Source organism: Muscardinus avellanarius (assembly GCF_963383645.1).
Source record: "Muscardinus avellanarius genome assembly, chromosome: 9".
Taxonomy (NCBI): Eukaryota; Metazoa; Chordata; class Mammalia; order Rodentia; family Gliridae; genus Muscardinus; species Muscardinus avellanarius.
In genome coordinates, this window is record NC_137795.1 from 43,978,394 (window position 1) to 44,003,243 (window position 24,850).

Below are 24,850 nucleotides of genomic sequence, written 5' to 3' on the forward strand. Positions count from 1 at the left end.
ATGCCTGGCTGTGATTTGAATATTTTGAATGCCTTATAGACTTCTTTTCAATCTTCCCTTCAGCCTTTGGAATCTATCGTAATTTACCCTAAAGCATACTTTTTCTTATCTAGACATAGTAAAGGCAGTATCCCCTTACTCTTCAGAATATGCCATGACATTCGCTCCTCCTAAGCCTTCCATCTCTTTGCAGTCGTCTTCTCTAATTTGTCCGTCTGCAGAATTTTCAATTCTGAGAACCACTTGGCAGATTAGATGGAAACATAGTTCTTTTTTTTTTGGGTGGTATTGGGGTTCCTGGAAGCCCTTCTACCTCAGGGCTACACTCCCAGACCTATTTTATACTTTTTATTTGGAAACAGGGTCTCTTAAGCCAGCGAGGCTAGCTCCGAATCAGCGTGATCCTCCTGTCTTCGCCTCCCAAGCGTGGGGATTACAAGTGTGTGCCACCATGCCTGGCGGAAACATAGTTCTTAAAAGTAAGGTTAAAGTAGTAATATCCTTTTCCTTTTTTTTTTTTTTTTTGAGAGGACTCAAGACTATGAGTCTTTGCTTTTAGCAGAATAATACCTTCAGGTGATATACAGAATAATACTTTCAGCTGATATATAGATAATTAATCTAACTAATATTGAACATCTGCAAAGTATATGGTATTGTTTGGGCTTTGGGGATGTAGGAAACAAAGCAAAGACAACAAAGACCTCACCTGCATGAAACATTGTGGGAAGCCATTAAGGTTTTCCCCTAAAAGAATATTTTTGACTCAGCTGACTGTCCTTTGCCCAGAGTCAACAAGGTTTGGGGTCATAGAAGGTTCAAAGTAAAAGGTCTGAGAGAAGATCAGGTGGCGATGGCACGAGGGTATTGATTTACCTACCTGTAATGTATGTGCTTTGGATTGGTCTTTTATTGTATTCTGGTGGTGATAGCAGGACATTGATTGACCTGTAATTGTATAAATACCTCAAGAAAAATAACCTCGTGGTTGGCCAGTAGGTAGGCCCAATAGAGAATTTTGACCCAGGAACAGGGGTCGGCCAGGAGAGATAGTAGGCTGGTGGCCCCACCATGTTAGAATTAAAAAAAAATTCTTGGAATCAAATTCTTAAGAGTTTAATTCTTCATCCTCACGCCTCTCTTCGGAACCTGTACTTTTGCTGGCTGGCTCCAGCAGAACATACGGTATATTGGGTAAGACAGTTCAAGTGTTTTTTTTATATATACATTATTGCTTATTGGTTTCATAGTCTGTCATGTCAGCCTTATTTATACCTAACATGGATAGGAGGTTATGAGATACACCAACCTTGAGCTCACTCATGTGTATCTATTTTAACTTTTAATTCTTTTCATTTTTTTTATCCACAATTTGTGGATTCTTCATAGGAAGATATCTTTTTAACATGCAGCATTACTTTTTCTCCCAGTCTATCCAAAAGTCTATTTTGAACATTTTTCTATGTACTTATCTTACCCATTAGTCTTAAATTTCAGCAATTTTTAAAGTTTGCCCATCTCTATTAAAATTCCAGATTCACTTTATTATAATAGTATTCATAGAATCTGAGGCTAAAAAAAAATATTAGGAGTAGCCAATTTTCCCATTGTGTCCTTAGCAGTGATCTAGTTTTCTTGGGATGAAGGCTATAGTTGGTGGCTATGTTTGCAGTCTTAGTGTTTTTCTTTCCTTTGATTCAGAATAAAAGTACACATTTAGCAGGACTGCAGAATGGTTCAAAGCCTTGGTCCTGCAGCTAGACTTACTGGGTTGAGATCCCAGTCAGTGATGTTTGACAAATTGCCTGCCCTATCTGTGCCTGTTCCTCATCTGTGTAGTGGAGAAAATAATAGTTCAGCAGGGTGTGTGAGGGTTGAATGAGCTGGTATGTGTGAAGTGCTTAGATCAGTGCCTGGAACAGTAGTAAGTTACGAGTGTCACCATCACTCTTCTGCTGCCTGCTCCACTTCCTTCTCATTGTTCTAGGAAGCATTTGCACTGTTATGCCTAGGAAGATGTCAAACATTTTAATTATGACTATAATTGTTCTGTTATTTAATAGCTATAGTTAAGGCCAGGGCAATAAGGAATTTTCTTTTTCCCTTTACAGAGTGTTATAGTGATTTTTTAAATGAAAACTTTGATGTGAAGATTTACACTTCCCAGTCTATTCATCAAGCTGTAATTGCTGAACAACTAGCAAAACTTGCCCAAGGAATCAGTCAGTTGGATAAAGAACTACACCTACAGGTAATTCTAGTGTTCTGGACCATACATATCATTCAGTCTAAAATGATAATTTAGCCTTTATGTAATCTCATCATTGTTAAATCTAAATGTATATTTCATGTTTAAATGCATAAGTTTTAAAAGTATGACAGTTTTCAAGGTACACTTTTGCAAAGTTTTTGTATGCCACTTTTAGTTGAAAACTAATATATGCGTACCTGTCCAAAACCTTTTATTTATTCTTCCTGTTTACCAACTAAATTGATGTGCATTGATTATAATGGACAAAAAATAGGATGTCTTTGATAAAACAGAAAATGGAATTTTGGAAGTAAAAGAATACAGAAAAGAAAAATTGAGATGATATCTTGAAAACTTATATTTTATAAGCACAAAGTATAACATTTTTTTCAAATTATAGAAAGTTAAATATTGTGGTGGATAGAGCACAGTATGGGCAGTTAGAGGATATGTCTTAATTTATACTAAGCTATTAAGTGACTTTCATATCGCTAATGTCTTTGTGTCTTATTTTTATTAAAATCTATCAAATGGGTAGCAAAGACAAAGAGGAGGAGACTGCAGTAGATAATCTTGAAGTTTCCTTTCTCTTCTACAGTTCTATAATTATTACAGGGTGGTTTTGTGATATACTTCCTAGTATTGTCTTTTGTGTAAGGTACTTAATAATATTTGGATGAATAAGGAAAGATCCAAGTAAATGCACAGTGGGGATAGAGAAATGAATAGAACACATTTCCTGGCTCTCTAAAGACTCAAATATTAGTGGCAGACACAGACAGAAGTAATGGCAAGCAAACTATGAAGTTTTTTTTTTTTTTTTATACTGGGAATTGAACCCAGAGGCATTTTCTCTCTGAGCTACACTACCTGCCCTATTTTATTTTTGTTTTGAAACAGAGTCTTATTAGGTGTATGAAAGTCTTACTATTTGCTGAGGCCGTCCTCAAACCTGCAATCCTCCTTGTCTCAGCCTCCCAAGTACTGGGATTACAGCAGTGTACCACCACGCCCAGCATGAATATTATATTTTTATTTTTATTTTATTTTTATCTTTTTGCAGTACTAGGGGTGAAACCCAGGGGTATTCTACCTTTGAGCTATACCCCCAGCCCCATTTTTTTTTTTATTCCTTATTTTTGAAACAGGGTCTCACTGAGTTGTAAAGGGCCTCGCTAAGTAGTTGAGGCTGTCCTCGAACTACCATTCTCTTTTATCAGCCTCCCAAATGCTGGGATTACAGGCGTGTGCCACCACGCCCGGCTTTCAGCATGAATATTTTAAACAGAGAAGCACAAGGTGTTTGTGTGAGTGGGAGGATGTATATAACTCTGCCTATAGTTCTAAGGGAAATGGAGAATTAAAAGAAAATTAGTCTTGTTACCATGGATACATTGATGACTATATCAGTAGACTGAGGAGAATTCAGTCATCTTCTGGCAACCTTAGGGATAAAAGATAGAAGACTAAAATGAACGTTTATATTAGATAGATATGATAGGAAGATATTCAATAAAACGACAGTGATATCCAAAACAGGACAAAGTAGATGGTGCTCGTGAATGAAGCTGATGAGGAGTTTCAGTTTACTGAAGTAGTTTTACTTCTTATTAGATATGAATAAGAAATTTCTTATTCATTGGACTAAAGGGTACAAATGGTAAGGATTCCTGCATTATTCTAAAGATTTGCAGAATTTACTTTTTAGGATTTTGTTGGTGCAGTTTACGTGATAGTGAGATTCAAAGTGATACATTCATATATGCACAGTGTCTCACGGCGTGTTTTCTCCCTTACCCCATCTCTCTTCCCTTCTCCTTACATGCTAGTCAGCTTGGTAGTTATGCTTCATATATGAACATAACATGTGGTCTGTTTCCTTTGTCAAGCCTCCTTTTCTCCCTCCCCTGATTGCCTTCCATCGTTTTACTGGTTTCTCATTTTCATGAAGATCTTTTATTCCTCTTGTTTCTCTAGCTTCCACATATGAGAGAAAATATTTGACTTGACTTTCTGAGACTGGCTGATCTCACTTAGCAGAGTGTTCTCTACTTCCATCTATTTTCCTATAAATGACATAATTTTGTAATTTTAGCATTTTTTTCTTAATGTTCCTAGGGATCTCTTATAAGTGTTTTTGAACTCTTAACCTGTGTTAAAATTTTATTTTTGTTATGGTCACCCGTACTGCCCTAATTTATATAAAAGTCTCACTCTTTTGTGGGGAAAAGGCTTTTCTGTGACACTCAGACACAAAGGGAGATATTCAGGGATAGATGGGAACTGAGTACTTTGTCTGTCCATATCAGGATGTAGCCTTGATGCTGTTGAATTAAGCTCAAGAACCAAAAGCACCTGATGTTTTAAAGCATTCTTTAAAGAGAAAGCAAAGTAACAGCATGTTAAAAAAAATAGCTGATTTTTCCATTTTTGGTGTAGCTCCATTTGAATATCTCATTAGGAATGCAAGGACTTGGAATGTTTCTCGCTCTCGCTCTCACTCTGGCTCTGTGTTTGTGTGTGTGTGTTGTAATAGGAATTGAACTCAGGGTGTTCTACCTCTGAGTTACACTCCCAACCCTATTTTATTTTGAAATGGTGCCTTTCTAAGTTCCCGAGGTTGTCCTTGAGCCTGCCATCCTCCTGTCTTAGCTTCTCAGGTATTGGGATTATAAACGTTCACCACCTTGCCTGGCTGGTCTGAATGTTTTTGTTTCTTCACATTTCATCTGTTGAAAATCTCTGATGTGATAACATTAAGAGGTGGGGCTTTGGGAAGTGAGATCCAGGGAAGCTTCTTTGCCTTTCCCACCATGCAAGGACACATAACATGGTCCACATTTATGAGGAGTGGGTGCCGACCATCCACTGAATTTGTCTGCACCTCGTTCTTGGACCTGTAAGAATTCTAGAACTATAGGCAACAAATCTCTGTTGTTTCTAAATTACCCAGTCCTATGGTATTTTGTCTTAGCAGCTCAAACAGAATGGCAGAGATAGTGAAGAGACAGTGTCTTCTCTTGCTCTATGTTGAACTACAAGTGTATATGTATGTCCCCACTCATATTCATCTCAACACATGTTCATAACCTGGAGAGTTTTCCTTTTGTATTAGTATTTTTCTCTTTTATACACCAGGAGAGACCTTAAATTCTACATTCTGATTACAAAGAGAAATGCCTGGTAGAATAAATGATGGTTACTTGTTTTGTTTTCTAGGTTGTTGCAAGACATGAAGATTTATTGGCACAAGCAACTGGGATTGAGTCTTTGGAAGGTATATTTCTATCAATTTTTACAGATTAAATACAACTTGATTAGGGATAGCAAGCTTTTCTATTGAAGGTTGGATAGACTTTACAGGTTATATAATAGTTTCTATTGCAGCTATTAAGCTCTGCCACAGTGGACTGAAAGCAGGCAGCCAGAGAATGTATAAATGAATATGTGTGGCTGTGTTGCAGTAAGACTTTAATAAAACTTTGCTGAGCTCCTAAATTATGTGGGTTCAAATCCTTAATTTACAAAATTCCTAATTTACTACTTACTAAGTAGGTGAATTTGGGCAAGATACTTAACTTCCCTGTGCCTCAGTGTTCCTATGTATAACGCCAGGGGATTAATATGTACTAAGATGGCATTCTGAGGACGAGATAAATTAGCAAAATGTTTAGAACAATGCCTGCGCAGTTAGTGCTCTTATAAATACTAGTTAATTAAGACAACAAAAATGTAGCCGGACATGGTGGCGCACACTTGTAATCCCGGTGCTTGGGAGGCTGAGACAGGAGGATCGCACGGGTTCGAAGCCAGCCTCAGCTACTTAGTGAGGCTCTCAGCAACTTAGTGAGACCCTCTTTGTAAATAAAGTAAAAAATAAGTCTGGGAGTATAGCCCAGAGGTAGAAAAGCCTCCGGGTTCCACCCCCAGTACCACAAAAACCAACCTCTCCCCCCAAAAAAACAACAAAAAGTTTAACACTACCATAATGGGAGTAATGGAAGGAGGCTTAAATTTTTAGTTTTTGCTTTCTTGAATGAAATCTTTCTTTGAAACTTTTCAATGAAACCATAATAGAATAATAATACACTGGATTTTTATGTGTACATCCTCTTATTTTTTAACTGTGTTTTATGAATTTTTCATTCTCTCTTGATTAAACTTCTCATAAAAGACATGTTACAGCCAGGTGTGGTGGTACACACTTGTAATCCTAGTATTTGGGAGGCTGAGACAGGAGCATCGCAGTTTTGAGGATAGCCTCACAAGTAGTGATACTCTCATCAACCTAGTGAGACCCTGTTTCAAAATAAAAATAAAATAGTGCTGGGGGTATAGCTCAGAGATAGAATTTTCCTGAGTTCAACCCCCAGTATGAAAAAGACATGTTACTGGGTTTTTTTTGTTTTTTTGTGTGTGTTTTTTTTTTGGTGGTACTGGGGTTCCTGGAAGCCCTTCTACCTCTGGGCTACACTCCCAGACCTATTTTATATTTTTGAAACAGGTCTTTTACGCCAGTGCGGCTTTGAACCTGTGCGATCCTCCTGTCTCCGCCTCCCAAGTGCGCCACCACGCCCAGCTGTTACTGTTATATTTTATGATATTACTTGTATTGTGATTACTATTATTAATCATTGCCCATCAAGAGAAAGCTAGGTGATTTTTTTTATATGTTGGGTCTATTTATTTTTTATTTTATTTATTTATTTTTTGTGGGTCTGGTGATGGAACCAGGGGCATTTGGCCTCTGAGCTACATCCCCTGCCCTATTTTTTATTCTTTATTTTGAAACAGGGCCTCACTAAGTAGGTGAAGCTGTCTGCGAACCATGATCCTCCTGTCTCAGCCTCCCGAAAGCTGGGATTACAAGTGTGCACCACCACACCCGGCTTTGGATAAATTTTCTATCTGTTTTTTGGTACTAAGAATTAAACTTGTATTGTATCTCTAAGCTTTACCCCCAACTATTTTTTTTTTAAATTTTTGAAACAGTGTCTCACTAAGTTGCTGTGGCTGGCTTTGAACCTGTGATCCTTCTATCTCAGCCTCCCAAAGCTTTTAACACTGTTAAAAGTCGATCAGTTCCTTAAGGAGGGAGGATATTATTTTTTGTCATGCAATATTCTTTAATGTTTTTCACAGTATGTCTCATTTAGTCAAAGGTAAATATAGCATTCACAAAGGTATTATAACATTCACAGTGTGTACAATCTTACTGAGATATCCTGGTAAAGAACTTAGTATTTTCGGAAATGACAGTTTGACTATTATTTGAAAATCTGGAATAGATATCCAATTCTGTTCTTGGAAAACTAATGGGCTTTAAGTACTGATTGACATAGCATTGAAAATAATAATAATAATAATTGTTATTTATTTACTTAATTTTCAGTATTGAGGATAGAACTCAGGGGCATTTTACCTCTGAGCTACACTCCCATCCCTATTTTTTTAATTCTTTATTTTGAAAAAGGGTCTCACTGAGTTGCAAAGGGCTTCACTAAGTAGCTAAGGCTGTCAACAAACTGCTGAGGCTGTCCATGAACTGCAGTCCTCCTGTCTCAGCCTCCTAAATGCTGGGATTACAAGTGTGAGCCACCACACCCTACTTGAAAATTATTATTCTTTTTCTTGCGGTACCAAGGATGGAACCCAGGGACATTGTACCTTCAAGCTACATCTCCAGCCCTATTTTTTAGTCTTTTTTTTTTTTTTTTTTTTTTTAAACAGGGTCTCACTGAGTTGCCAAGGGCCTCACTAAGTAGCTGAGGCTGTCCGCAAACCGCGATCCTCTGGTCTCTGCCTCCCGAGTACTGTGATTATAAGCATGTGCCACCATACCTGGCTTTGAAAATTATTTTTAATCTTTTAACTTTTTTTTTTTTCTGGTGGTACTGGGGATGGAACTCTTCTACCTCCCAGACCTATTTTATATTTTATTTGGAAACAGTTTCTTAAGCCAGCAAGGCTGGTTTTGAACCTGTGCAATCCTTCTGTCTCCACCTCCCAAGCACGGGGATTACAAGTGTGCGCCAACACGCCCGGTAATCTTTTAACCTTTTTATGGCTTTCTAAGAGCAAATATCTTATTTTAATGGAAACCTTAAAGCAAATGAAAATTTTTTATTTGTGGAAAACCTACTTGGATAGCAAGGTAGCATATTGATTCTGAATATTCATATGCATAGATGAATCATCACAATAGAAATATTTATCAGTGTGGTTTTCTTACATGCATTTTAGTTATATAATATGCTTCTTTTCTCCAGAATGCTCTTCAAAGATTATAACATGTGAAATAAACTGTTAGAGCTGGTAGTGGTGTGGCAGGTGATAGAGTATTGCTTAGCATGTGTATGGTCCTTGGTTCAATCTTTTAGCAGCACTCCTCTGCCCCCAAAAAAGTAAAGGAAGAAAAAATACTTTTATTGTTAGACTGAATGACTGCACATTGAATGAATGTACAGAACACCAAAGGCATCCAGGTGTGGTGGCACTTTCTCGTCATTTCAGTACTTGGGAGGCTGAGATAGGAGGATCACTACCAGCTTCAGCTGCTTAGTGAGGCCCTCTGTAACTTAGTGAGACTCTTTCAAATAAAAGAATAAAAAATAGGGCTGGACATGTAGCTTGGAGGTAGAATGCCTCTGGTTTCATGCCCTAGTTCCACACACACACACACACACACACACACACACACACACACACACTACAGCGCCAAATGCTGGTTTCTTTGAATTCCTATGATTATTTAAACATGTTCTCTAAGTTATTTGAACCAAAAAAGCCTAAGTATAAATTGGCTAGCATTTTAGCATAGTGTGTATGTCTTAACTACTTATTATAATACTATTTTGAGATGGTGAAAACTAAGTGTGCTCTGCTATATATTGGAGATTTTGAATCTTTATCTGAATGTATTCATTTGGCCATGTAATTAGTTTGGAGGTACAATTATTAAGCCTCTTTTATTAAGAAGAGAATATCTCCCAGGACTTGGGAAGCTAAGACAAGAAGGTCACAGGTTCAAGGACAGCCACAGCAACATAGCAAGACTGAAAAAAACTCAAAGAGCTGAGAGTGTAGCTGAGAAGTAGAAAATCTCTGGGTTTAATCCCTAGTACCTTAAAATAAATAAATATAAGATATCCTCCTTTATTTGTTCTCTCAGTCAATTAGGTAGTAAGTGGGACTGTGTTAGGGTTCCAGGCCTGTGTGAACAATAGTAGATAGTCACTGTCCTTATGGAAGTCATATTTTAGGTGGGAAGGTAGATCAAAAGTATATATACAAGGTGGCGTGGTGACACACACTTATAATCCCAGTACTTGGGAGGCTGAGACAGGAGGATCGCGTAGGTTCAAAGCCAGCCTCGGCTACTCAGGTGAGGCACTTAGCAACTTAGTGAGACCCTGTTTCCAAATAAAATATAAAATAGGTTGGGGATATAGTCCAGAGGAAGAATGCCCCAGGATTCCATCCCTATTACCATACACACACACACACACACACACACACACACACACACACACATATATATTTAGTTTGTATATATAACATTTATATTATATATAATATTATATATATACACACAGATTGAAAACTTCAGAATTTTTTTCTTTTGTGGTACTGAGGATGGAACCCAGGGGCATTCTACCTCTGAGCTACACCCCCAGCCCTATTTATTCTTTTATTTTGAAATAAAAATATTGTTTTATTTTGAAACAGGGTCTCACTGAGTTGCAAGGGCCTCACTAAATAGCGGAGGCTGGCGGTGAACTGCAGTCCTCCTGCTTTCTCATTCTTCCAAATGCCGGGATTATAGCATGTGCCACCATGCCCGGCTGAGAAATTTTTAATTATATAAAGAAAATAAAACAGGTGATAGAGTGGAGGAAGGCTAATCTCTTACTCTCCAGTATGGTCAGAAAATGCCTTTTTGAGAAGATGATATTTGAGCTGAGATCTGAATGGTGGCAGAAACAATCACATGAGGAACTGGGGAGAAGAGTTAAAAGTTTAGGGAACAAGAAACAGGGCAAAATGAACTTGCCTCCTTGAGAGGTAGAAAGAAGGCCAGGATAGCTTTAGTGAATGAATTTGGTGAATAAAGGAGAGAATCATAGATGAAGTTCTTAGGTATTTTCAGTTTTTCCCATTTATTCTAAAAGTAAGGGTAACCCATTGGAGGTTTAAAATTAGGATATTGTGCCAGACATGGTGGTACACACTTGTAATCCCAGTACATGGAAGGTTGAAACAGGAAGATCACAGGTTCACCACCAGCCTCAGCAACCTAGTGAGGCTCTCTATAACTTGGTAAGACCCTGTTTCAAAATAAAACATAAGGGGAACAGCGGCGGCGGCCAGCAGCGCAGCTTCGGAAGGCCCCCGCGCCGCGGTCCGCAGCCCCCGCACGTGCCCCCCGCGCCGCCAGGATGCCCAAGAGGAAGGTCAGCTCCGCGGACGGCGCGGCCAAGGAGGAGCCCAAGAGGAGGTCCGCCAAGCCCGCTCCTGCCACAGTGGAGGCGAAGCCCAAGAAGGCGGCCGGAAAGGATAAATCTTCGGACAAAAAAGTGCAAACAAAAGAGAAGAGGGGAGTGAAGGGAAAACAAGCCGAAGTGGCTAATCAAGAGACTAAAGAAGACCTGCCTGCAGAAAACGGAGAGACGAAAAGCCAGGAGTGCCCAGCTTCTGACGAAGCCGAAGAGAAAGAAGCCCCGTCGGATTAATCCCACACCACGTCTGTCAGTGCTCCCCGGCTCCCTTCTTGTGCAATCCAGAGGAATATTTTTATCAGCTATTTTGTAAATGCAAGTTTTTTAGTAGCACTAGAAACATTTTTAAGAAGGAGGGAATCCCACCTCATCCCATTTTTTAAGTGTAAATGATTTTTTTTAGAGGTGAAACCATTTGCTGGTTGTCGTAGTGGGCTATTGGATTATGGGCGGCTTCGACTGTCTTTGGTGTCAGCCTAACATTCCATAGGTGGGGGTTAGTTTTATATTCTACAGAACAAAGCATACTAAATGGAAATCTGGAGTCGCAGTCACGCATTTAATGTCTTGAGTATTTTAAGTTCTGTCTCCATGTTACTTTTTAGTAGAATTGCTTCCTCAAGAAAACCACTCCCTGGTCATCGCCCTGTCAGAGCAACGTGTTATATCTTTGGTCGTGGTAGTCCAGTTTTCTTAATAATTTTCTTTATGTGCTGTGAAAGATTGGAAATTTGCATATGTAGTGTATATGATATAAATTGTGAATTGGTGAGACTTAACAGCTTATCAGCATTTTAAAATATGGCACTTGATACCTCTTTTGCGAAAAATTGCCTCCAAATTTGAAGCTGGAAATTCACTGGAGTAACTGAAAAGGAATCACAATATGAGGCTTTTTAGATTTTCGGTACGTGAGTTACGTGTATACAAAGTGAAGTGTCTGTGAACTGATCCTCGACAACCAATAAATCTCAATAATGACAATGTTTGGAAAAAAAAACAAAATAAAACATAAAATAGGGCTGGGGTGTAGCTCAGAGGTAGAATGCCCTTGAGTTCAGTTCCTACTATTGCCACACAACAACAACAACAAGAAAACCCGAGTTTTATTTTTTATTTATTTATTTATTTTTGGTGGTACTGGGAATGGAACCTAGGGGCCTTCTACCTCTGGGCTATAATCTCAGACCTATTTTATATTTTATTTGGAGACAGGGTCTCTTAAACCAGCTGAGGCTGGCTTCGAAGCTGCATGATCCTCCTGTCTCTGCCTCCCAAGCGTGGGGATTACAAGCGTGACACCCAGCTAAACCTGAGGTGTTTTTTTTTTTTTTTTTTTTTTTGTGGTACTGGGATTCCTGGTAGCCCTTCTACCTCCGGGCTACACTCCCAGACCTATTTTATATATATATTTTTTATTTGGAAACAGGGTCTCTTAAGCCAGCGCGGCTGGCTTCAAACTTGCTCGATCCTCCTGTCTCTACCTCCCAAACGCGGGGATTACAAACATGCGCCACCACGCCCGGCAAAACCTGAGTTTTAAAAAGTAAAATTAAGACTAAAATCCTTACAATAATAGTATAAGTAATCAAATTCAAGTTCTAGCTTACTGAAAATTATACTTTTTAAGGATTTTCCCCTCATATTGTAAACTTCCAAGTATAAAAACAGTAATATGCTTGCTGTCCATATTTATTATTTGTATAACATGTAATTCATTAATTCAACAAATATTTAGTGATTACTTACCCTGGAAATTATTTTGAATTAGGCTTTGGTTATATAATATTAAGTGAAAAAGACGCTTTACTTCAGGAATTCATACTCCAGTGAGGGAGTAAACCATTAAACAGATATACAAGTGGATATGTAATTATGTAATTAATTAGTGATATCAAGTAAAAATATGCCATAGAAGAAAATTTTAAAAATTCACATTAGTTTGGGGATCTTCTTAGTACTTGCTTCCATTATGCCAAGGCTTGAAGAAATAGGATTTGCCTGATGGGAGCAAAGTGCACCATTTCCAGTTTGCTCGAGGCTTATAAATCAAGCTGTGAACTATACTTTTTAATATAAGAGTCAAGTGGAGACCACGAAAGGATTTTAGGCAGAAGAATGCTGTATGATTTGATCTGTTACTGATCTCAAGGCCTTTTTTGTGTTAATTGTAGTAAAATACACCATTTTAACCATTTAAAAGTATATAAGACATTGGCATTAAGTGCGATTGATGGTGTTGTATAGCGATCACCAATACCTAGTTCCCCAAAGTTTTCATTACCCAGTGGAAACCCTGCCCATTAAGGATTCAAACTCAACTCCTCGTTTTTACTACCTGGTGGAAATCCTGCCCTTTGCAGTCAGACTCAACTCCTTGTTAGGCTTCTTTTGTGGGGCAAGGATTCGAAAGGGAGGTGACTTCAAGTACAAGAAAATGGAAAATATTGGGTTCTTTGATTAGAAAGGTGGTATTTTATATATTTACTTTTAATTTGATTTTTTTTTTTTTATCCAGTGAGAGTCCTTGTAAATTTCTAATGCTAATGTAAGTTATGTTTTCCTAGGTGTTCTTCAGATGATGCAGACGAGAATTGGGGCTTTACAGGGAGCCGTTGATAGGTACTTTTATTCATTTTATAAATATATGGTATAAAAATGTTGATATTTTAGAAGTGATTTCATTTTCATTTCTCTTTTTCTTTTACCCTCCTTAGAATGAAAGCCAAAATTGTGGAGCCATACAATAAAATAGTAGCCCGTACTGCACAACTTGCAAGACTTCAGGTAGTTTCTCACTTTTTTTTTATGCTTTATTATTTATGTTGCTTTTATAGGTGGGAAAAATTTAAGAGTAGGAGTCCAGAAGAAGTAAGAAAATGGGAACAGAACATGAGAGAAAAGGAGGAGAAATGATAAGCCTTAAAAGAAGATATCAATTTACAAAGTCCACACTTTTAAAATGAATTATTTTAATTCTCATTGCCGTGTATAGTATCATTTACTATATTGTGTTTTCAGTTTTTTTACTTAGTGTTTTATAATTTTCACTATAAAGATCTTTTAACTACTTGGTTAAATTTGAGTATTTTATTTAATTTCTTGATAACTATTATAGTTTTCTTGATTTGTTTTTTATTGTTAGTGTATAGAAATGATACTGTTTTTTGTACATTGATTTTTGTGTCTTGCAACTTTTTAGAATTAGTTTTAGTTTTGATTTTTGGTGGAATGTTTAGGATTTTCTATGTACCCGGTCATGTTCTCTGTAAATGAGGACATTTTTTTTTCTTCCTTTTTGATTTGGATGCCTTTTTTTCTCTTGCCTTATATCTCCAGCTAGGGCTTTTAGTACTATACTGTGTTGAATAGAAGTGGCAAGAGTGGACATCCTTTTCTTCTTCCTGATCTTAGAGAAAAAGCTTTCAACTTCATAATCTAGTATGATGTTAGCTGTGGTATATGTATGGCCTTTATTTTGTTGAGGCATACTCCTGCTTCAGTTAGTATGTTGGGAGTTTTTATCATGAGAGGATATTGAATTTTGTCAATTTTTTTCTGCATTTATTGATAGGAACCAGTGGCTTTTGTCCTTCATCCTGTTAATGTGTTATATGACATTTATTGATTTGAGACTGTTGAATCCCTCCTAGGGATTAATCCTGCTTGATCATGGTAATGATCCTTGTAATGTGCTGTTGATTTATTTTTATGGTACTGGGGATGGAACCTAGGGTCCTTCTACCTCCAGGCTACCCTTTACTTCCAGACCTGTTTTTTATTTTATTTGGAAACAGGATCCCACTAAGTTGCTGAGAGCCTCACTAAGTTGCTGAGGCTGTCTGTGAACCTGCAATCCTCCTGTCTCTGCTTCCCAAGTACCGGGAGTATTAGCATGTGCCGCCACACTTGGCTTATGCTGTTGAATTTTACAGTATTTTTTTTGAGAGTTTTTTTTCTTTGTTTTTATTGCACCGCTATTGATCAAGGATATTGACTTCTAATTTTCTTTTCTTGTAGTGCCATTGACTTTAATTTCAGGGTGATGTTTGCCTCATAAAATGAGTTTGAAAGTATTCCCTCCTTTTCATTTTTTTTGAAATAGTGTAAGGAGAATTGGTATAAGGTCTTCTTTAAATGTTTGACAGAATTCAGCAACGGTCATCAGATCCAGTTCTTTTCTTTGATTGGAGACTTTCACTGATTCAATCCTGTTTTCATTATTGGTCTGTTTAGATTGCTTGTTTACGATTTAGTCTTAGTAGGGTGTGTGTGTTTAGGAATTTATTTCTTCTAGGTTTTTCTGTTTGTTGCTGTATAGTTGTTCATAGTTGTTTCTTATGATCCTTGCATTATGTATCTAGGTGCTCCAATGTTGAGTGCATGTATCATGAGAATTGTTACAGTATCTTGGTGATTTGACCTCCTTTATTATTAGGTATGACCGTATTTGTTTCTTTTACAGTTTTTTGACTACTAAGTAAAAAAACTGTAAAACTGTTTTACTTAAATATACCTACATTTCTTCCTTTTGTTTTCAGTGTTCCTTCTTTCAGTCTATACATATTCTTTTTTTTTTATTGTATTGGGAATTGAACCTAGAGGCATTCTACTTTTGAGCTGCATCAGCCCTTTTCATTTTTTGTTTTGAAACAGGGTTGCACTAGGTTGCTCAGTCTTGTTAAGTTGATGAGGCTGGTTCTAAACCTGCAATTCTCCTGTCTTAGCCTCCCAAATACTGGGATCACACTTGTGTGCTACCATACCTGGTCATGTGTATTTTTCAAAGATGAAGTTAGTCTCTTTTAGGGAACACATCAGGTGGGTCTTGTTTTTTTTTTTATCTACCTGTCCATCCATCCATCTATCCATCCATCCATCCAGTTGCTGTTTCTTTTGACTAGGGAATTTAATCCATTTACATTCAAGGTGATCAGTGATAGGTAAGGACTTACAATTGCCTTATTGTCAATTGTTTTCTGGGTCCTTTAATTCCTTTCTTGCTATGTTGCTGTCTTTGTGAGTAGATAATATTTTGTATTGGTACAATTTGACATTTTTTTGTGTGATACTGGGTATTAAACCCAAGGGTCTTTTACCTCAGAGTTATACCCTCTAAGTCCTATTTCTTTTTTTTATTTTTCTTCCTTCCTTTCTTTTTTTTTTTTTTTTTTTTTTGTGGTACTGAGGATGGAACCCAGGGGCTTTCTGTCTCTGGGCTACACTCCCAGACCTAATTATATTTTATTAGAAACAGAGTCTAAGTTGCTGAGAGCCTAAGTAGCTGAGGTTGGCTTTGGACCTGTGCAATCCTCCTGTTTCAGCCTCCCAAGGGCTGGGATTACAAGCCATCATGCCCAGCTTTCTTTTTTATTTTGAAACAGGGTCTTGTTAAGTTGCTGGGCCTGGTCTCTAACCTGCAGTTCTTCTGTCTCAGCTCCCAAGTACTGGGATTACAGGTGTGTGCTACTGTATTCAGCTTATTTATTTAATTAAAAAATAAAGGATTGAACCCATGACCTCATGTGCTCTATCACTGAGGTGCATACCATTTTTAATATATCAGTTAACATGGTTTTTGCTTTGTTCATTATCATGAAGCTTACTCAAAACATAACAAGTTATTTTACTCTGATCACAACTTAACTGTGATTGCATTTAAAACTCTTATTTTACCACTCACCCATTTTGTGTTTTAATGTCACAATTTATATCTTTTTATATTATGGTAACTATGGTTCTTAAATTATGGTAACTATGGTTATTTTAGTTGTTTTGTCTTTTAACCATCATACTAAAGATATAAGTGATTTGTACTTTAACCCTCCTCCCTGCTTTACCTCAGAGGTAATCAAGGTAGATTCTAAGCCAGGGGTGGTGGCACATGCCTGTAGTCCCAGTATTTGGGAAGCTGAGACAGGAAGGTTGTAGTTTGAGGACAGTCTCAGCAACTTGGCAATGCCCTCAGCTATTTAGTGAGACCTTGTTTCAAAATAAAATATAAAATGGGACTTGGGTGTAGCTCAGAGGTAGAATATTGCTGGGTTCAATCCTGATTATCATACACAGACATACACAAAAGATATAGATTTTAGTGTTCTGTGGTATTGGCAAGTGTATTGAGATCACAAGTGTATTTGATTTTTTTCTTTTTTGGTTCTCCTTTTTCCTTCACTTTTGGCTTCGTGAAGTACCACTATTTGTGCTATTAGTTTTTTGATCTTTTGAGATGTTTTTATGTTTGATAGCATTTTCAGTTGTTTTCAATGGGAAGTTAATAACCTACTCTGCCATTTTTGAAAATGCAAAACCCATATGCCTCATCTTTATAATAAAAACAAACATCAGATTTTTTTTCCTGATAAAATTATTCAGTAGTTCCATATTAAGAAAAATAATGAAGTCCCATGTTTTAAATGGGCATTTAAGCCCCTTCATGATATGGCTTTTACTTTATACCAACTTTTCCTTTTGTCATTCTAAAAGTATTTACCATGAGCACTAGTAAAACCGAACTAATTATTTCTGTATGTATGAAAATTTCTAACATTCATTCTGTTACACATTTTCTTTCTTCCCTAACTCAGAATGTTCTTAACATTGAGCAGATTCCAGTTGGATTCAACTCTTGTGAGGTTTGTTGCCCTTCCTCTGGCAAAGCAGAATATTTATTTTTGACTCTTAAAATGTTACATAAATATTTCCATATAGCTCTTTCTGCATACCTTTGCTCTTCCTCATATACTGAATTCCTTTAGGTCTATTATAACATATTGTTAGTATTCGAATCTCCAGCATTAGCAAAATGTTATGTAACAAGCACTGATACTTAGTGATTAAAGGTAAATAATTTGTTTCTTGGCTGTGCAGAAATAATATTTGGTACAGTTATTTTTATAAACATGTAGCATATGTGACTGAACAAAGCATGAATTATAAGCATGCATTATAGCTGCGTGGTGGCACACACCTATAATTCCAGTACTTGGGAGGCTGAAACAGAAGGATGGCAGGTTTGAAGCCAGCCTCAGCAGTTGATCAAGACTCTTAGCTACCTGTTAAGAAGAAACCCTATTTCCAAATAAAAAAGTAAATTAGACTTGGGAATATAGCTTGGAGGTAGGATGCCCTGAGGTTCAATCCCTAATACATAATACTACTTTATGTTCTTGTATGTTGTCTCTTACAACAGTTTGAGAAATATGGCATATACGAAGAGTTTGAGTTTGTCTTTTCTAGGTGCTACAGATGAGATACTTTCAGATTATTTTAGAGACAGCCAGTTAGGATTACATATTTAAGGCAGTGAAGATGCACAGGAACCTGTTCTTGTCTTACATTTACACTTCCATAAGATAAGAGTGATGTATAGTAGTCAAGTTGCAGTTTGGGGCAGTTCTTATTCTCTGTGATGGCATTGGTAACTGGTGACAGACTTTGTGTGGCTTCCTTTGAGCCAGCATTGTTTCCCAGATCTAATCAGTTGTGGCTAAGTACAAGGTCATATGGTTTGAAATATGGTGAACCTATAAGAACCTGTTGAAGCTACTTTCCTATTAGTGGGCAGTCTGTGTGTTCAGAACATTGGAAGAGTTGGCTCCAGGAAGCTAGTGTTTTACTTTTCTGTTAAAATGTGCATTAAAACAATACTCCCCATTGGTTAAATTGGAATTTAGGTATTGCTTTTTGGATCCTTATTTGGATAATAAGCATTACTGATATTAAGGATCACTATGTTAAAAAGCATGTTATTAAGGGCGGGCGTGGTGGCGCATGCTTGTAATCCCTGCGCTTGGGAGGCGGAGACAGGAGGATCTCGCAGGTTCGAAGCCAGCTATGCTGGTTTAAGAGACCCTGTTTCCAAAAAATATATAAAAATAGGTCTAGGAGTGTAGCTCAGAAGTAGAAGGGTTTTCAGGAACCCCAGTACCACCAAAAAAAAAAAAAAAAAAAGCATGTTATTAAGTTCTCACTTGAATTTTTTGATACTGGGGATTGAACCCAAGGCTATTCTGCTATTAACTACATCCATAGCCTGTTTTATTTTTTTATTTTGAGAAAGGGTCTCACTAAATTGCTGAGGCTGGTCTCAATTTGTGATTCCTCTTTCACAGCTTTCTAAGTATTAGAATTACAGATGTGCACCATCACATCTGGTCTGAAATTCTTCTTACTGAAACAGTGCATTAACGTGCAAGGATGGTATTGTTAGTTATGAAAACTGATTATGCATATATATTTACCAAGTTGCCCCAATCCAGTGATGCTGGGGATTGGCCTAGGTCCTTGAGCATATAAAACATGCACTCTAACACTGAGCTACACAAAAGCCTTAAAATGGAATTTTACAAAATATTCTGACATTTTGAACAAAGAATGGAAATAACTTTAGTAAACTTGAAAATATTTTAATATATGAAATTATAGACTTGCTTTATTAGTAAAGCTATCCATAATTATTGTCTTCATGTGTGTCTTTTTTTTTGTGGTACTGGGAATGGAACTCAGGGGCATTCTACCTCCAAGCTATATCCCCACCCCTATTTTATATTCTTTATTATGAGACAGGGTCTCACTGAGTTGCAAAGGCCTCACTATGTAGCTGAGGCTGTCTGTGAATAGCGATCCTCCTGTCTCAGCCTCTCAAATGCTGGGATTACGTTTTGATTATAGCTCATTGTTTAATTTTAATTTTAATAAACAAAAATTTAGTTTATTATTAAATTTTTTTTGTTTCTAACTTCAGATCTTCAGCATATCAGAACCATGCATTTTTTTCTCTTCATTATAGTCTTTAGGCAGCAATTTTCAAGAATCTTAGTTTTGCTACCTAACTAGTTATTAGTATGCTTATATAATAGTTAATAATTTATTAAATATTTTCAAATGTTTCAAATCATACAGTTTTCTCGGTTATGTTTAGAGGTTATTTATTGGATAAATCACCATTTTATGGTTGAATAAACTGAGATTCTGAAAGTTATAGCTCAAGTTCTTGAAGCCAGGATGCAGCAGATGTAAGATAAAAACAAGATTCTTTAGCTTTTGACTTTGTGGAATTTGTTAAAAGAAAAAAGAAAGAAAATAATATAGTTTCTATTATTTAGAAACTTTAAAGTAGTAAAGAAAGCAAAAATAAAAGTCAGGTTCATAAAGGGCAGATGAAGCAGTGTATACTTCAAAGAGCTCTGGATTAGAAGTTAGGAGGCCTGACTACAGTTCTTCATCCCTCTAACTAGCTGTGTGACGATGAATATACTGTATCCTTTTCACAAAAAGTTTGGACAAAATCTTTGGCTTTTTCCGGTTCTAAAATGCTGATTCTCTGAAGCTTTGATAGTTTCTTTGTAATCCCAATACTTGGGAGTTTGAGACAGGAGGATCGCAGGTTTGTGGCTAGCCTCAGCTATTTAGTGAGGCCCTCCACAACTTAGTGAGACTCTATTTCAAAATAAGGAATTAAAAATAGGGCTGGGGGGGCAGCTTGGAAGTAAAATGCCCCTGGGTTCCATCTCCAGTAAACCCTTTTGCCCCTCAAAAAAAAAAAAAAAAAAAGAAGAATGCCTCTGGGTTCAAACCCCTCGTGTCACACCCCGTCCCACCCAAAAATACTGTATCCTTTTCACAAAAAGTTTACACTAGATCTGTGACCTTTTCCAGTTCTAAAATACTAGTTCTATGAAGCTGTGATAGTTCTTTTATTGAAATTTTTAATGTTTATGCAAACTCGAGGAGTCAGGATTGTTTATTATTTAAGATAAACATTTTTGTTAAATATTAGCCATCACTTCTATACTCCTTTATTTTAAGAAAGATACCTTATAAGAACAGCTACACTGGGTAACTTTGGGAAAATTATTAAAAAGTTAAGGAAGGGAGAGAAAAATATGGCTAGGAATATTTTTATATCATTATTTCCAGTATAGATTTCCATTTTCCTGAATCAACTTATACTGAGTTTTAACTTGGGAAGAAAGTTTGTTGTAGAAATTTGTTGCCTTTCAAACTGTTCAGAGGGCTTTTTGGAAGCTTGTGTTTGAACCATTGTTGTGTTGATTTTGTCTAGTCATTTCCATTTTAAACAGTGGAGAAACTTTAATGTTCCTGTTTAATTGAGCTTGTAGTAAGTACAAGTGATATAGGACAGTAAAGCAATAGCTATACAAAATGTATTTGCCTTGAACACAAAATCCTTATGACTGTATCTCCAATTAGAAGAAAGTACTTTTATACTGGTTATTTTTTTTTTAATCCTCATTTTATTCTCTTCTCAGAAAGCATTTTCTTTCCCAAAGCAAAAACCTTTGGCTTCATTTATATACATGAATATATCAGTTGAATTTAATTATCGCTCCAAGGATTATCTCTGTCTTAACTTATTTTAGTAATACTGTTTGCTTTTGAATTGCTTCAGATTTTCACAAGAAAAAAATTGAAGAGCTTATTATCTCTTACACAGAACATTTAAATTTTTAAAATTTTAAATTATCAAAGAAAATTGAGATTTTTAAACTTTTCATTCTTCCCAGTTTTAACTCTTATTTATATGCTTAAAACATTTTATAGCTTTATTGAGATGTAATTCACATATCTATCATATAAGTTTTCTCCCTCCTCTCCTTTCTGTTCTTCTTGTACTAGGAATTTAACCCAGTGTCATTCTACCACTGAGCTACATTCATAGCCCCATATATATTTTATGCTAGTACTGGGATTGAACCTAGGGGCATTCCACCTTCGAGCTACACTCCTGGCCCTATTTTTTATTTTATTTTTTATTTTATTTTTATTTTTTTGGTGGTACTGGGGTTCCTGGAAGCCCTTCTACCTCTGGCCTACACTCCCAGACCTATTTTTACATTTTTATTTGGAAACAGGGTCTCCTAAGCCAGTGTGCGCGGCTGGCTTCGAACCTGCACGATCCTCCCGTCTCAGCCTCCCAGGCGCAGGGATTACAAGCGTGCGTCACCATGCCCAGCTTATTCTTTATTTTTAAACAGGGTCTTATTAAGTGACGGAGGACCTCACTGAGTAGCTGAGGCTGGCTGCAAACCTGTGATCCTCCTGTCTCAGCCTTTCAAGTAGTGGAATTAAAAGTATGTGCCACCACACCTGGCTTGGGTTTGTTTCTTATGCAACAGTAGTTAATATAGTAATCAAACTCATTTTCATTCATTAAGATTTATCCATAAATAAGAATGCAGAAATATTGTACTTGTGAAGTTTTCCTTAGAAATGTAATGGTGTAGCCAGGTGTGGTGGCTTGTACCCCCAGCATTTGGGAGGCTGAGACAGGAGGATCCGAGTTCACGGACAGCCTCAGCTACTACTTAGTGAGGCCCTTTGCAACTCAGTGAGATCCTGTTTCAAAATAAAGACTGAAAATAGGGCTGGGGGTGATGCTTCTGGATTCCATCCCAGTACCCAAAAAAAAAAAAAAGTAATGGTGTACTTCAGACAACCAAAATGATTAGAGAAATACTAGTGTAAAATGAGCATTAGAACTAGAATTCAGTCTGTAAAGGAGACTAGTATGTGATGACTATGTTTTGACAAAGAAATAGAATTCAAGTGTAAAAAATATTAGCATATGCAAAATAATTTTAAACTATTTTCAGTGATTATATTTTTTGATTGTTGTGGTTGGTTTTGTTAATCAGATACTGTTTTCTATGTATTGTACAGCAAAGCAATTTAATTATTTTACATATTCGAATTTTATCTTTGATGTCCTTAAGAGCCAATAATCTCGGTGTGGAAGAAATTATATACAGATGTAGAAGGTTACACTAACACTCTGTACTTTTGAGTTTTATTGGAAGCATTCCTCTGAACTTGAGATATGTAATTTTAAAATAGTATAAATCTTATATTTTTAGATCTCTCTGTATATCTTTATATGCATATATATGTATAATGTTAATCTAAGAATGTCTAATGAGTATTGTGGAACAAAGCAAATGAATATTTATGCCATATTTTAATTCCGACATTTTCTAGCTATGTCTACACATTCTCAGAAATGAGCAAATCTAGTTCCCAGAACTGTGGTTTTGAAATGCTGTTTCCTTCTCAAAGAAACCAGGGCTTCTTTGAGAAATCTTTGATTCCGGGTGTGGGACATGAAATATATAAAGTGATCTAACAACACTTTTGCCGGATACCAAAGACTATATCAGTACATGCTAGTGAGAAAAGAACTTGAGAACCAATTTTGAAGAAGATGCCCTGAAAGCCCCAGATCGCAGGAAATCTTAGTCTCAGGCCAAGTGGTACAGTCCATCACTCTCAGAGGCTACCGCTAGCCCAAACAGGACAATTTGAGAATCAGTAAGGGAAAGAGACCCAATGAATTCCTTATTATGTTTAAATTTATGAGGTCATAATTATGGTGTAAAACAAAAGTCCCATTCTTCATCATTCTTGGGTAGTAGGAAGCCCTTCCTTTTGGAAACTTACATTAAGAGAAGGACTATTTATTTAGTTTTTCCACATAAACATAATCCCAGAGGTCAGCCAGCAGTAGATGAGGTAAAAACATCTTACAAGTGCTAGCAAATAAAGATAAAACAATAGAATTGGAGATGGCATTGTTTTGCAATTACTTAGGTTTTAATGGATTTTGACATTTAGCATCACTAACTGCTAACGCCATAAAACAAGCTATATTTCTGATTTTGTATTTCTCATTGAGATGTATTTAGAATCTCAGAGAAGTGGTTGCATGAGATTCTGTGTTCTAAATTGTTCATCTAGCTGGGCTTGGTGGTGTACACTTGTAATTCCAGCACTTGGGAGGCTGAGACAGGAGGATTGCACAGGTTCAAAGCCAGCCTCAGCTATTTAGTGAGGCTCTCAGCAATTTAGTGAGACCCTGTTTCCAAATAAAGCATAAAAGAGGTCTGAGAGTATAGCCTGGAGGTAGAAAAGCCCCTGGGTTCCACCCCCAGTACCCTTCCCCCCCACAAACCCAAAAACAAATTGTTTATTTAAAAGTGCCAATGTTTGTTAAGTATATAGTTGGAACAGAGAGATATGAGGGTGACTTTTTAATGTTAAAGATGGTGCTGATGTCATAGCACTGACAGTTTCTCTTTGCTTTATTAAAAACTATTGAGGCTAAGGATCACTGTAGGTTGGTTATCTCCTGTCCCCCTCTTCCTCCACTCTTCTTATGGTAACTACTTGGATCTAGCTTCTGTAGCAACATGTCCCGAAATATATGAATCTTTATCTTACCTTTTATTAGGTTAATGCTCAGTATAACATTTGGATAAGAAATAGCATTGGGGGAACAACTCAGAGGTAGAACATCCTGGGTTCAATTCCCGGTACCACACACGCACATACGAAAAACAAAAACAACCTCCCCCACAAAAAACATGAGGAAAATTCAAGTGAGCGTACTTATTCTTTAAGAGCTAGTGAAACTGAGAGATGTTTCATAATTATTCTGCTGGACATCTAGAAAAGAGAAAAACCAGGATTGGAGACAAAAAGTACAAGCCTAGCACAGTGGCTGTCAACCTTGGCTGCACATTGGTATCACCTGGGAATATTAAATACAAACACACTGATGCTTGGTTTTCAACTTTGGAAATTCTGATATAATTGGTAAGGGATAGCTGGACATTAGAACTTCTTGAAACCTACCCAAGTTTCATGTACAGTCAGGACTGTGAATACTGGCCTACAGAAGATAACTGGTTCAGGACTGAAAAGAATCTTTGCACAGTGTTGCAATCCCAAATTTGCTGTATTTGGGGGTAAATTAAAGTTTATTGAGAAGGATAAATATGGTACAATTGGGTATTTCTTAGGAGATTTGATACTTTTTTTTTTTGGTGGTGGTATACTGGGGTTCCTGGAAACCCTTCTACCTCCGGGATACACTCCTAGACCGATTTTATATTTTTATTTGGAAACAGGGTCTCTTAAGCCAGCGAGGCTGGCTTCCAACCGGCTCGATCCTCCTGTCTCCGCCTCCCAAGCGCGGGGATTACAAGTATGCACCACCACGCCCGGTGAGATTTGATACTTTTTTGACTTCTGATTATTTAGGTAGGAAACAAGGTATTGATTTTTTTTTTTTTTTTTTTTT

The 24,850-nt window shown here is 36.9% G+C and overlaps 2 protein-coding genes across 9 annotated transcripts in view; both read left to right on the forward strand.

The window, feature by feature from the left end:
- Positions 1-24,850, forward strand: part of COG5 (component of oligomeric golgi complex 5) — a gene marked incomplete at both ends in the record, with an annotated part of 279,247 nt that overhangs the window by 6,049 nt on the left and 248,348 nt on the right. For 7 of the 8 annotated variants that reach the window (XM_080701111.1, XM_080701108.1, XM_080701109.1 and 4 more), the window contains 4 exons: positions 2,112-2,251; positions 5,471-5,528; positions 13,317-13,371; positions 13,467-13,536. In XM_080701111.1, the coding sequence (XP_080557237.1) occupies positions 2,112-2,251; positions 5,471-5,528; positions 13,317-13,371; positions 13,467-13,536 (323 nt within the window). The remainder of the gene's footprint in view (positions 1-2,111; positions 2,252-5,470; positions 5,529-13,316; positions 13,372-13,466; positions 13,537-24,850) is intronic. The other variant, XM_080701112.1, reaches the window with a different exon arrangement.
- LOC308267312 (non-histone chromosomal protein HMG-14-like) lies at positions 10,690-10,983 on the forward strand (the record flags this gene model as incomplete). The annotated part of the gene is made up of 1 exon (XM_080701953.1): positions 10,690-10,983. The coding sequence occupies one exon, from the start codon at positions 10,690-10,692 to the stop codon at positions 10,981-10,983; it is 294 nt and encodes a 97-aa protein (XP_080558079.1).